Source organism: Pyxicephalus adspersus, chromosome 2 (genome assembly GCF_032062135.1).
Source record: "Pyxicephalus adspersus chromosome 2, UCB_Pads_2.0, whole genome shotgun sequence".
Taxonomy (NCBI): Eukaryota; Metazoa; Chordata; class Amphibia; order Anura; family Pyxicephalidae; genus Pyxicephalus; species Pyxicephalus adspersus.
Window position 1 is genome coordinate 125,992,521 of NC_092859.1, and position 14,029 is coordinate 126,006,549.

Sequence of the window (14,029 nt, forward strand, 5' to 3'; positions counted from 1 at the left end):
AAGAGCTATGTTCAATCATTTTAAATGTTTTACTATAATTAAAATAATCCCTGGTGGTCCTGATATTATGTTTAACATCTTCCTATTATGGGTGACAACTGTCTGTTGGTTGTGCTCCAAGATTAGTGAAGAGTACAAGTGGCTGTGCCAACACAAATAGTTCGTCTGGAGCAGGGGTGCCCAACCTTTGACCCCCGGATGAAAAAAGTTGGGCCCCGCTGGTCTAGAGCAATGATGTGCAGTGGACATTTGAGCGAATGGCTGTGTAGAGGAAGCAGTAAAAACAGGTTGGATAAGATCAGCAAGAACAAGATATAAAAAAAACAATATTTTGTGCAAAAATGGCGATTTTTTTTTTATATGTAACAAGCTAAATTTCTATTTGATAAGGGTTCAGATTTATTTCAAATGTTAACAGCAAATTCATGATGAATTGAGTTGTTTCTCACAGCAACATATCAGTATATATCTTGTTCCCTAAATACCACTAAAAATAATTTTAGATGAAATCTGGTTGGTCAGTATGACAAACATGTTCATTTCTTTTGGATGCAACTTTTAAAAATCAGCCCCAGTAGCAAGCTAGGGAGGTCTTCAATTGAGATATGCACCATTTCAAAGGAGGGAATGGGTGTTATTTCTAAATTCGTTGTAGCAGAGAGAATCCATTGCTGATCTTTTCCTAATTCATTCAAGCCTTGGCCTGCATGATAATGGTAATTGTCCAACTATCGCCCATTTGGTCACTCTGTAAACAAACCATGTGGTAGCTGAACTGAACAAAAGCCTAATTCTATTGTCTGTGCACAAATAACATCACATTACAACTTATATCATTCAAGAAAACATGTAAGTACACACAAACCTAGGGCAAAACTTTATTTACATGAAACCCCTTCTGTATTCCTATTACAAATCAGATTTACCAGTGCTGCAACAATTCCCAGAGATCATTCAGTATATGAAGATCACTTTGTACTTGAATGCAATTTCCATTTGTGCACATTCATTGATTTATTTTACTTGCATGTATATAGTGCCGACGCTGATAGACAATTGATTTTGTTTTATTGACTGTTATTTCAAAAAAAGTACATGCAACTTAAATTTCTCTTGCTTTCTTTTTCAGAAATACTGTTTTATATATATTATTGAGCAAGACAATGTTTTCCAATACTTCAAAGATTCTAAGATCACTTGAGCTGAACTGTCATGCAATAAATTGTAGGATTATTTGCTGCAGTTATAGAATCATGTGCAGTTAAAAATGTATACAATATATATATATATATATATATATATATATAGTGAATATTCAGTTTATTAAGATTTGTTTCTTCTATTGCAAATCACCATGGTGCAGGTGGTCTAAAATGTTTCCATAATGTTACACTTTATTACTATAGCACCTTATTTTATGGAGTTGTAAATTGGTATACCCATAAATATATTCATATATTTCATATACAGTCATATATATCTGCACCTTTTATTTATAGATTATATATTTCCTATATATTAATATATTTTTATTTCATATATAACCAGCAAAATAAAGCACAGCTACATCTTTTTTTTATTTCTTCTGTAATCATTAAATATACTGCATATCTGTACATTGTTTTCTTAATATATAATAATCAAATATACTGCATATGTGAACCTTTCATGTATTATCTATATAATCATCATACACAGTACATACTGCTTACATTTTATGATTGCAAACTATCTATAAAAACTAGAAGAATGGGAGTACAATGGAGCAGACCTAAAAATGACACCCTCAAACACAAGTTCAACACTTCCTACTGTACAGCTTGTACTTACTACACATCACACAGCTTGTAACCTGCCAGTCCAAAGTGTGCAGAGGTAAAGGCAATGCTGGAGAAGTTTCATAAGTAGAATAAAGAGTGATCATCAGGGATTAGGAACACAAATGGAATCACTTGTTCACAGCCATGCATTGCAGAGGATCCAGGTCCTGATTTACAGATTGTATCTAATTAGGTTCTGAGTCTGTAATGGGCAATAGGTGTGTAACACCCTTTCATTGTCTAAACCCTTTTGGTTATTTTCCGATGAAGTGAACACAGCACTGAGGTGCTAATTCGTTTTTAATTATTGCCAGGTAATCCCCTGCCATGCCTGGATGGAGCAATGTGCAAGCCAAGGAGAGCTTCATCACTCTAAGTGGAGGTGTTAGGAGAACCCTAATCACACTCAACAGCATTGAATGTGTTAAAAGGAAGGGAAGTCCTATTGACTGGCCAAGGGGACTGAATAGGCTTATGTAAATAGAGGTTTGTAATTATATCATCATAGGATGAACTAGCCCCCCCTGCTTCTCCTACTATGTCCAATAAGAAGAGAGCCAGCTTGACACCTGCCTATATACAGAGGAAGAGAGCTAATATCCAGAACACTCATCTTTTCCCACTACAAACAAATATTAGGTCAGCTGCAAAAGAGCCAGAGAAGGTTTAGTTAGGAGGAACATTACAGCATCCAGCTATGACTTCCAGTAAGATAGAGATGCCTGGAGAAGTGAAGACTGACCCTGCTGCCCTGATGGCCTCTTTGCATCTTCTGCCCTCACCCACCCCAAACCTGGAGGTTAAGCATACCAAGGTAAGAAGCCTTGTGCTGGGGCTGAGCAGCCTGGATCTGCTCCTGCACACTCCATCAGTCCTAATGGAAGAGATCAGGCTGCGCTGTAACACTGAAATCTGATCCACATTCCCATTATCCCAGGCAGGAATTCACATTTCCCTCCAGCTTCTCTATACTGTGCCAACATTGGGAAGATCAGGGACTTCATCCCCTAACTCTGCACACAGATCTCCCATCAAAAGACACAACTTTTACTGGCACTTTTATATTTATTCTTTGTTCTAATAGTTACTTTGTAATCTAAGTAACAAGTCAATGGTCCTGGTATGTAAACCTTTATGAGGATTGTAGCAGTGTACCATTTCTAGGAGTTATTAAAATGCATTTTTAAGTGTTCACTTTTAACAAGCAATCATGTGTGAAGAAACTTTTTTTTTCATATGATTGGGAATTTAAAATGAACTTTGTGAGCAGTATATTTGTTTTTAGTAACTCCCCATAATAGCTGATATGTATGCAAACCTGCAAGATATATTCTATTTATTTAAGTGGTAGCAATTCTATTATAGTGGTAATAAATTTGCCACGCATTAGTAGAGGATCGATCTGCCTTTACAATCTGTATAAAAAGATCTGAAATGTGTGCAGGTTGTCCATGAGTGAAATCTGTATTCAATCTCTTCAATCTCTATTCAAGATCTGTCCTGTGATCTCTTATCGCATAGTATTTTTATATGATCCCATTTAAGAATTACTAAATCCCACTGGATTTTATCGTTTAGACTTCTAATTCTTTGTATAAATATGCGATCATTAATAAGTTTAATAAGTACTAATGCAATATTGCTTTTACTATCTTCATTCCGCACTGAGCAGAAAGTAAATTAAGGAACATCTAAATCTCTTAAATTTCATGGGCACTTCTGTTTTTTATCAATTAAAGGTGGGATTTATTAAAAGCTAAAGATGACACATTTAACCTGCTGCCAGATTTTTATTAGACAACTCAGAAGGTCCTGAGAAAGTGACCTGATTTAATCCATATCTGTGCATGGGGATCAGAGGATGTTTAAACACAAATCCCAGGTTACACTGACCCTGTAACTATAGATCTGCCAAAATAGGACATCCAGATCACACATTTATTTATTGCAATAAAAGTGGAAAACGGCATTTAATGTAGAATTGTGCTAAAATATACAGATGCAACGTTTGTATTGCAAATAAGTAACAGTTGTTGGGATTTGTAATGACTGCATTGTATATTATGGGAATCCTCAGGATTAATTGTTCAGATGTATGCAATTATTTTGTTGTGAAGCCTAATAATCACATGTTAAGGGGAGTAACTGATATTAACTAATATTTATCTTTTAAATTAACAAAGATCAATATAAAAAACAGATTTGGTATTGGTGGTTACAATATTTCTGCTCTTTGGCATTAATAAAAATGTTCAGTAGCACACATTTTAAAAATAGTTAACAATTCTAGTGTTAAATTAGTATGAACATCATGTAATATATTCTAATATTTAGATTTATTTAAAATGAATTTCTTTTAAAAAAAGCAGGAATATTTCAATAGACCGTAGGTAAAGATTTAAAATTAATATGATACATGTGAACATTTTGGTCCTCCTTGAACTCATTTATTTGGGATGAAACAATCTATATATACATTTTGGAGGTGCATCATTATTTAAACTGGCATGGTTTAGAATTATTCTATCTATTCTTTAAACAGATCTGCATTTTTTTAGCTTATTAATGGATTAGTGATACTATTTAAAACCAATTTCTATATTAAGCTATCAGTACAAACATAATTATGTTGCCATTGTCTATTGAATGCATTTATTCTCTTTTGAATAGTGTTACAATTTATTAAATTGATACTCCTTATGGTATTAGTAATCGTGCAGCTCTCAATGAAAACGTGCTAAAAGTTACAATTAATGGGTAGAATTACATTGTAATGATTTTCATTAGTACAAAAGGAATTTAGAGGGGAGGGCAGAGACCCAGTTTAATTTGTAGTGTATTAGAAAAATTACACAACCACTGTTATTCTGTACTTGCCACACTCACATGCTGTCATAAGTACAATTTTATGGCATAAAATATACAATGTAAAGATGGGCAGATGACCTTTGGCTGAAGGCCAAGTGGAATTTTTTTAAACAGGTATTTGTTATTTTCTACAGTAATTGTGAATATACACTTGTACTGTGGTTTATAATTTATGGGGAATTTGTAGCACATGCATTGAACCGTAAATACACAGAGGCATGTTAAATACTGCAGATTTGGTTTCTTGGCTGAAACCTCACCAATGATGATTTACTAATGAAGTAGAAAAATGTTCACTTAGTTTAGTAAATAAAGCAACGTTATAATTGATATGAACAACCAATCATGCACAGGGGATTTTTTTAGGATTTTGCCTTTGCATGTGATTGGATGATTGATACAAACATTGTTTCACATTTTTCAATAAGCTAGGGGATGGCTCTCTTTTCTACACTTTTTTAGGCAATCAGCTGGATTAACCACAAGGCGTCTGTAGGCTTTGCTTCTGTTTTTGATGTTTCCCCTCAACTTTTTCTGTTTTCTCTAGACCCTGCCAAGTTTACTAACTGGCTTCCACCAAAAGCAATATATTTTTTGATTGTTTGCAAGGGTTTATATGAAAGCTGCTCTTGAATAGTGTAGGATTTAAAGGGTTTTTTATATATTGGACAATTTTTTGAGAAATATACCCCATACTATCTGAATATGGAAAATAAATATATCCATGGTCACTAAAAACAAGGATAACTATGTTCTGCTTCCATGCTTCATACACAGATGAGCAGAAAGCCTCAATGCTTCAGATGTGACTTATAAAGTATCATTTGAAGGTTAAACTGAATGGTTTGAAGGTTAAGAATAATATATTGGTCCACATTGGGCACTAGACTAAAGAGATGGCCGGTACAGCAATGCCTGGTCATCCAATCTACAAAAGGCCATTATAAAACATGTTTACATACACGACTGTAGACTAGTACATGAACAAGAAAATATAACTGGAATGATTTGTAGATTAGTCCACTCTAGTTTACCAGTCTTAAGGGACTGTAAAGGCTGTGAACCTCGAATAGCAGCATGTGACTTTAGCTAGCCCTCTGGAGAATTTACTACTTGATTAATGGATGAAATTGGCGACACATATAGTACAAGATAACTGCATTAAATTAACCTTCACAAATGGATATTTATTGGTGTACTTTTAAAAGAATGTTATGTGGCTGCATGGGGTAGCGTAATTAATACAGCTATTCATGCCTTTACATGCTGATAGCCATTTCTACCATCTGGGTGATTAATGCTACAATGGTGGTTTTAACTCTCCAGTAATTATGTGTCATTGTGTTTGCAACACTGGACATAATTCTGTCACATAAACAGCAGGGAGGCCAGTGTGCATTTAACAAAAGAGTTTTTTTGTTTTTTTTAAATCTTTTTATCAGCACCCTGTGCTTGTGCAGTGATATTGTATTTAATGTGGCATGCTTTATCTATTATGTTTAAACATGGCTCAATTGTTACCCCCCTCAATTTTTGATTGTTTATTGTATAAAGTGGCATTCACTGTGCATTGCAAAAGAATCCACAAAAATCCTCCCATACTGTATGCAAGTACGCTTGCATACTTAAACTGTTTTGTACTTAATCCATTCCTCAAAAACCCTGAACCTAGCCTTCCCCAAAGAGGCTTACAAGTTGTCCATATCCAATGGTTATTCTCAAACATGGAAACCCCTGGGTTCCATGGAGGTTGCAAGGGGATCCTTGGACTGTGGCTGATTGACCTCCCAGTTGATGCTTGCATATTTCTGGGGCCAACGGCCATTGGAAGCACCAGCTGCATGACTCTAATGATGCTTTTAGGTGTCTATAAATGTGTTATTCTAGTTACCATTGTAGGGGACATTCTTTACACTGATCAACAATTTAGGCGTTTTTTTTTTACCCTCAAATATTGGTTTTATTAGGGGTTCCTTGAGACCTAAAAACTATTCCAAGAGTTAAAAGGTTGGATAATAGTTGGTATATAATTTTTTTGTGCACTTAGAGCCATAAGCACACAAGCTAATTTTTCTGTAAAGGAAGCTAATCTGCATATTTTGTCAAGCAACCATGGAAAGGATATAAAACTAAATTCAGATGACCTCCTTGATGGTAGTCAAGCCAAGGACCCGTTGCAGCAAGGCACGTGCTAGCATGTAAACTTGCTGCTTATTTTAGATTTTTTTTTATTTTAATTTAGCAAATACAATCCATCACAAATAGGACCAATATGTTGGATACTAAAAGTGATATTTGAATTCATGAATGTATCCTATAAGAACTATGATAAGAATACATCTTTAAAATATACAATCTATCAATGAAAGAATGTATATACTGCAAAATAAGCAAAGGCTCTCTTTTTTTCATATAATCTTGGTAGCAAGCCAGAATTTAAGAATGTTTTCAATTAAATAGCTTGTTTGTGCAGCTTAGCGTAATGTAAATTAATCTGTACTTAATTTAGATACTTCCACCAGAAACAACAAACTTAAAAAATTGTATAGCAAATAATACTGTGCTGATAGTATATAATGTTTTGGTCTTTTTGCTTTGTGATCTAATGACCTTCAGCAGTGACATCCTGCAAGATGTGTGTGTGCTACAGAAAGGTTTCTAATGATGAGACTTTGTTTCATTGTTTTTTTTTTTTTTTTTAAATCAAATGTGTTATAAGAAATTGTACAGAACTGTGATTTTTGCAGATGACTCAAGTTGTCTTAATCTGATGTAAACCCAATCACAAATTTCTAATCCTTTTTTATCATGACTCTGCTTTTCAAAGGTAATTTTTAGATGATCTTTCATTAATTCCGTAAACGTCCTTGTCCTAATATGGGGTGATAACTTTATATCCCTGTCCATATTAATATTAATAAACAGGATTTATATAGCACCAACATATTATTTAGCGCTGAACATTAAATAGGGGTTGCAAAAGACAAATACAGACAGAGACACATGAGGAGGAGAGGACCCTGCCCTAAGAGCTTACAATTTAGTACTTGGGGCATTAACACACAATAGGAGGGGAGATATGTAGTGATAGTTTCAAAGGACAGAAGAAGATGGGTAGGCAAGTTTGAAAAAATGGGTTTGGAGTGCTTTTTAAATGAGCAGAATGTAGGAGCAATTCCCTATTTGCCTTCCTGTGTAACATCGGCTTATAACAAATGTCTAAGGGGCCATGCTGATGCTGCTTTGGCTCCTGTAGCAGCTTAAAGCATGGTGACCAGTAAAAGAATAATACCATACTCTGAATTCGGGATCTGATCATGTCATTCTTACTATTGCATAATAATGGCAGAAGAGAAACAGGATGGGGGTAGGGCTGAGGCCAATAAACTGGACAGGGGTAGCAATTCTGTCATTAGCAATGCGAATAGTGTGCCCTCATTCCTCCAGCACTCCATTCTTAAAATAAATGTGCATGCTTGGCTTAATATACAGGTTTATAGAGCACTTTGGAAACTGTGTATGATGGAAGGGTGTAAAATACATGTATTTCCTGTCTCCTGCTTTTCAGTAACAAAAAGTAGTATTTGGTAAAACAGAATTCCTCCCTTCCCAACCTTTGATCTTAGTAGCACTGCTCACAAATTAAATTCCAATAAGATATATAAAAATGTCACATGCTTTAACTTTTCAGGATCTACCAAAACTAACCTCAAATTTGGGTTTATCATCCTTTAAACCACGTAATCGTGCAGTTATGATATTATAATCTGAGCCTCCAAAGTGTAAGTGGCATTTGAAACATGTAGGTTGAGCCCATGGTTCATTTTTGGATCCCAGTAATCCCAGTCTAAATGTGTAACATAAATGTAAATTAATTTATATTGTTTGGTGAACTCAAACTTGTGGGTTTTTTTTTTAATAAATCCAGATTACAAGACTTCTTTTCGTAGAAAAAAATCAGAATTTTAATGGAAAACATTTTTAATAACGCTTTCAGTTTCTGCCTGTATTTTACCCCAAGCTACAATGCAGAGCTAGAACTGATCATTGGAATTATAAGAAATTAATCACAGCTGTTGGTTTTATTGTTATGTAGGCTGAAAGAAAGACAAATGCCCATCATGTTCAGCCTTTCCCTACACTTCAGCAGTTTTGTTCCAGAGCAACTCCTGAGCAGTTTGATTAAACAATCCATCTGACTTCAACTCAAGCATGCTAAAACATTTGTGTACCATGGTGTTTTTCAACAGTTGCCCCCTGTGGCTTGGAAAACAAACAGTACTGACCTCCCATCCTGTGTAATGCACATGCAAAATGCACCAAATGTCTTCCCAACATCAGACATGGAGAATCAAGTTTATCCGGTGTTCAAATGTGACGATAAGCAGTGTTCATTGATCTTGTGTAAAAGCTAAATGTTAAAGCAGATGGTTTAATTATAAACTCTAGAAAAAATAATTTAAAAAATATTCATCCTTAGCGTAAAAAGTCCTAATTTTGTGAAGACACCAAAAAAGAAGAGGGGACAATTATTATCAGAGAAAAATGTCTAAAATATTTTCATTACACTGGAAAGATTTCTTCTTACTGAGAATGTTCATACTGGCAATGTTTTAATGCGGCCTTTGCCGCCCCTGGTTGCCTAACACTAGAAGTCCAGGAGCTCTAACAGGCTGTCGCTACTCTGCTTTTATGTACAAGTAGCTGCAAAAGTTTAGAAGAGCGACTCATTTTTTATACTTTTTGTGAATTTGAAGCCTCTTGCTCATACTGCTTGTAAACACCTAAAAAAGCTTGCATAATTCAAGCCTATGAAGGCGGCAGTTAACGGCAAACTACCACAGTTTGCTGCCCACGAAATCGGAGCAATGCTGCTACTACCCATCAAATAAAGGATACAGAATAGACCCACTCAATATAATGGTAATATTTTTTGCAAGTGGTTTTTAGAGGTAAACTGCTTGCAAAAAATGCTCATCTGAATCTTTCATAAGTGAAAACCTTAGCAAAATGAGATACAATGTTGGCTTTAGACGTATAAAATGTTCCAGGGGCATGAATCGGCTTTTGACTAACAGTCCTGTAAGTCTAATAATTTTAGAAAAAGTTAGATTATTTTGCTATTCTAGCATTGCTCACTTTATCTATTCCTACCAGGATATTCCGCTGTACTCGGTTGTCCTCCCATTCTATCTGTTGATCCTATGCTCTGCTACTTCAGTCATAGATTCTATTTGTAAGCACACGACTTTCGATTCTAATAAATCACTGATTAAAGTAAGAATATTTTTGTCTAGGTTGTCAGACTCTAGAACAGCATGGCAGCTGCAACATTCCAAATAGTTTAGTACAGGTTTTATTAAACCCAACACTACAGTTCCTTGTCAAGCTATATGATTTCCTAATAATATTACCATTACCATGTATCCCCTATTTATTATACAACACTGCATAATATGTTGGTGCTTTAGAAAGTGTTTACTATTAATGATGATCTGGGTGTATTGGATATCATTATTTCACTGTATATCTGCCTTCTAAAATAATGCAAGTACTGCAAACCACACCACATACAATTTTCATCCTTTAAAATATAAAGTGGATCTGTTCACCACCTGTTGAATAAATCTTCTGTTCATCATTACTAAAATATTTATGAACCATTTATACTAATGAAGATTACAATTGCAGAATTAGGATTACTATAGAAACTAATCTAAGTAAATTATGGATATTGCACCTATGCAAACTTTTCATTGAGTCTGGTTAGGTTTGAGTTAAAAACTAAATACCTATATAAAACTTTGTTTATTAACCAATGACCCTCAAGACTGAATTGCACCTATAATGGAAATATGATACTCCTTTCTTGAAATTAAGGGCTTTCAAGATGTGGGAAGTGGGGGTGAAATAACTCCTTTACAATCACACTAATTGCAAGTCTCTTGACTGGCCAGGGACAAATGCCCATTTTTGCTGCTTTATTAAATTGGCCTTGCTTTGGACAGTTTTAGAAATGGGATATATGCTTTGTTTTCATTCCTCATCTCACACTTTGATAGTCTTTACCTGCAACATGGTTATCCAGAGATATGATACTGGAGAATAATAACCCCTCCACACGCTGTAGTTAATCAATTACTTTTATTTTTCTTTAAATATGTGTACTTAATGCTGAATTAAGCTGTAAAAACACCAGGACTGATTTATGGTAAAAAGTCGGCCTTAATTAACGCTGAATCCAGAAGAATGACTATAGTGGATGGCTTTTGCTATTGAGCTTGAACAATGGGCTCTAAGGCTTCTGCGGGGTGATTTACATGGAAACAAGCCCTGCTTCCCCGAGGGTTCCCATTTCTTTGTCATGCAGCCTTCAGAGATGGCTATATATATTCAGTGGACAGGATGATTTCATGTCATAGTTTATCTGATTTACAGACTGCCCTTAGCCCACACTCTATAAATTAGAACGTGTGTTGGTGGGGAAACTAATTTAAGCTTCGCAGGGATTCCTTGTGTTTTCTTGCCATGTGTCATCACTTGTCCACTACATGGCATTTTTATGAAGTGACCATAATGAAAGTCAGATTAAATGTACTGGCTACATATACATTTAATCGACAACCATCGGAATCTGTATAGCTGGACGAGTTCTGTATATGAATAAAAAGGCCCCGAGTGAATTTACTTTTATTACAAAAGAATGTAGGCTTGGTGGTATGGATGTCTGCAGGCTGGTACTACCTGACACAGAACACTTAAGACTTTCAAAAGAAAGTTACTTAAGTGTAAGGTTTTGCTTGTAAATCCAACAGCTGGTGCTTTTCAAAACTTGAAACTGTTCCAGGATGCTAGATGAGGTACTTTACACACACTGGAGTAAATGGTAGGACTTTACAGCCAATTTAAATGTGATCAACTTGTATTAATAAGAAAATAATGGCAATAATGTGTTTTGCTTTGAGTTTAAAGGAAAACTTAACAGCGGCATCTCCTCCTGACATATGGTTTTATCTTTGTACAGTAGAGCTTTGCTGTGATTAGCTTATGTAGAGTTTGTATTTATATATTTACTTTCACATATTTATATAGTGACAACATTTTATACAGCAGTAGTTTGCAGAGTAGAAGCTGACCATTCACACGTCCGTATATCTCCCAATAGATTTTTTTACAATCTTCCCAAGTATGGCCCCACAAGCAACCACATAAACGTGAACTTATTCAACCAGGAAATATAAAGAACACATCAAATATACAAAGTACACAAATCTACAGAAACAAATATTAGTTTTTTGTATTTTAATAACTTTTATATAGTGCTGATATATTACACAGATCTTTACAAGTCCATAGTCGTGTCACTAACTGTCCCTCAAAGGGGCTCACATTCTTTTGTCCATACCATAGTAATTTTTAATCAACAGTTTAGGACCAATTTTCAGGGCAAGTCAATTAACCTAACTACATGTTTGTGCAATGCCAAGGGGAAACTCATGCAAACTTTGTGCAGATAGCGGTCCAGCCAAGATTTGAACCTGGGACCCAATTGTTGCAAAGAACAATGATGTTGTCTAAAAAATAAAATAAAAAAAAGTGATATAGTTTACTTCCAATTGCTCAGGTATTGTACATTTTTATATTCATATTTTCATGATTTTTTTTTTCTTTAAAGCAGGCAGGTAACAAAATACTGTTTTTTTTTTTTTTTTGGTACAGAATACTACAAATTATTTTTATTAGGGTGATAAACTAGTTTTGTTACATTGCAAAGATTTATGCACACAAATTTTGAAACCCTTGTCTGCTTTTATTCACCAAAACTACCCCAGGTTGGTCTACCCTTGCTCTCTGCCGGGTGCATTTCCAGCTCCTCAATGACACACAATATGATCCCAAAATAAATGAATGATGACAAAATCTTGCTTAAAAAGAACAAAAATCTTGCTTAAAATACAAATTGTCCACCAGTTTGCATTCAATCTTGCATGTTTCACACAAAGCTTACTCTTGATTGATCTTTGTCAGTGCAGTCTTAAATTGGCGCTAAGTGGAGTTCCTGTCTGACACCATGGCACCCCAGCTGGATGCTATATGAATATATAAAATATCTATTTTAAAATAGGAATACAAAATGTCTATATTGATACATTAAGTGACAGATATTGATGAATTTATTGTTTCTCCAATCTCAGATTTTTATAAACAATGAGTGGCAGAGCTCTGAGAGTGGCAAAGTGTTCCCAGTCTACAATCCAGCAACAGGAGAGCAAATCTGTGAGGTCCAAGAAGCTGAGAAGGTAAGTGTTTCTACTTGCTAGATATTGTCACCCAGTTAAAAAAAAGAACTGCCCTTGTGATTCAGGCCTTCATGCACAGTGTTGGGGTATGCATGCATTTTTAGATGATGAAATGGCCCTGATGGGATACCGAATCTGTACAGGTGGCTACCATGTTCTCTTGTGATTAGTTTCCTTTAGGAACTAAACTACCTGGGCAGACTACTGAAAAACTTAATTTTATTGTCAATCTGTTCTAAATATGCTAAACAAAATATTCTGTAAATACAGAGGTAGAAACAAGTGGCTAAACCAATGAATATAAAATGAAATCTACCAAAGCAGTCATATAGGTTAGGTATTTATAAATGTTTTTAATGTGGTCCATTTCAAGGTAACCGTAATAATTTTTCATATCTTTTAAAAGGCCGATGTGGACAAAGCAGTTAGAGCCGCTCGTTTAGCGTTTTCTCTGGGCTCTGTGTGGCGAAGAATGGATGCATCTGAGAGGGGGCGACTTTTGGATAAACTAGCTGATCTGGTTGAAAGAGAGAGAGCAATTCTTGCTGTAAGTAAATACTCAATGCACATCATCCCATCCACCAAAATTCTTGGAAGTATTGGAGATATTGGATGCAGTCCTTTGTGCTCATATAACCTTTAAATGAAAATAATTTAAGTATTAAGGGCTGCAAGGATATCAGAAGTTTCCATGTACCATTGTTATCAATCCGTCCAGTCACTAAACTAACTATTGGCCAATAGTTTAGGTGATACTGAGAGTTTACCCAGGCTAAAATTTCATACCTTTGCTTTGCAATTGCGTGCTATGTGTGATGAATGGTGGTGTCTTTTAAATAGTACCCCAAACCAGTAGCACCACACCCTTAATGCAGTCACGGTGCAATGCTTCACAACATAAAAATGGAAGATTTTTAGTAAGAATTCCTGGCAGGATCCAAGCCCAAGTTTGGTGGGAAGGGGTGATTCATCCGTGGAATTCTATTGGCCAGAAATCAGTATAGTAGCCCATGGGGCCAGAAAGAGCATATAGGGATCACT

General features: G+C 35.3%; 1 protein-coding gene across 1 annotated transcript in view; it reads left to right on the top strand.

The window, feature by feature from the left end:
• Positions 1–2,428: 2,428 nt before the first annotated feature.
• The window catches only part of ALDH1A2 (aldehyde dehydrogenase 1 family member A2), a 31,558-nt gene continuing 19,957 nt past the window's right edge, over positions 2,429–14,029 (top strand). The window contains exons 1-3 of the mRNA XM_072402326.1: positions 2,429–2,634; positions 12,884–12,988; positions 13,395–13,535. Of these exons, the coding sequence (XP_072258427.1) occupies positions 2,518–2,634; positions 12,884–12,988; positions 13,395–13,535 (363 nt within the window). The 5' untranslated portion in view covers positions 2,429–2,517. The remainder of the gene's footprint in view (positions 2,635–12,883; positions 12,989–13,394; positions 13,536–14,029) is intronic.